The sequence below is a fragment of the Penaeus monodon genome, chromosome 27 (genome assembly GCF_015228065.2).
Source record: "Penaeus monodon isolate SGIC_2016 chromosome 27, NSTDA_Pmon_1, whole genome shotgun sequence".
Taxonomy (NCBI): domain Eukaryota; kingdom Metazoa; phylum Arthropoda; class Malacostraca; order Decapoda; family Penaeidae; genus Penaeus; species Penaeus monodon.
The window spans coordinates 2,678,444-2,678,738 of record NC_051412.1 but is presented as its reverse complement, the minus strand read 5'-3'; the positions used below and the strand labels follow the sequence as shown (position 1 = coordinate 2,678,738).

The following is a 295-nucleotide window of genomic DNA, read 5'->3' as shown; positions in this document are numbered from 1 at the left end:
ACATTCAGCCAAACTCATACCCAGCAAAGGAAAAGCAGGCGATATCCAGTAGCCTTGAGTCTTCTCGTACCAGTCATTAGGTACCAGGTTGGCTGTGTGGACAACTACACGCAAGCTGTCTGTGTACTCAAATATCATCATCTTGGTGTGGTGTGTGCCATACTGGAAAGGAAGGTTTACCTGCAAGAAAGTTTTGGGGTTTTATTGCTATCAGTGTCTTAAAATATGCTAAAGCTAAATACATGTAGATCTTAGCTTACCATTCTAATAAAAGCATACAGTGGGGGAGGGGGGG

At 43.4% G+C, this 295-nt stretch overlaps 1 protein-coding gene across 2 annotated transcripts in view; it reads right to left on the bottom strand.

Annotated features, from left to right (window-relative positions):
- The window catches only part of LOC119590538 (probable tyrosyl-DNA phosphodiesterase), an 11,004-nt gene that overhangs the window by 3,976 nt on the left and 6,733 nt on the right, over positions 1–295 (bottom strand). For both annotated transcript variants that reach the window (XM_037939187.1, XM_037939186.1), the window contains exon 10: positions 21–180. In XM_037939187.1, coding sequence (XP_037795115.1) covers positions 21–180 — 160 coding nt within the window. The remainder of the gene's footprint in view (positions 1–20; positions 181–295) is intronic.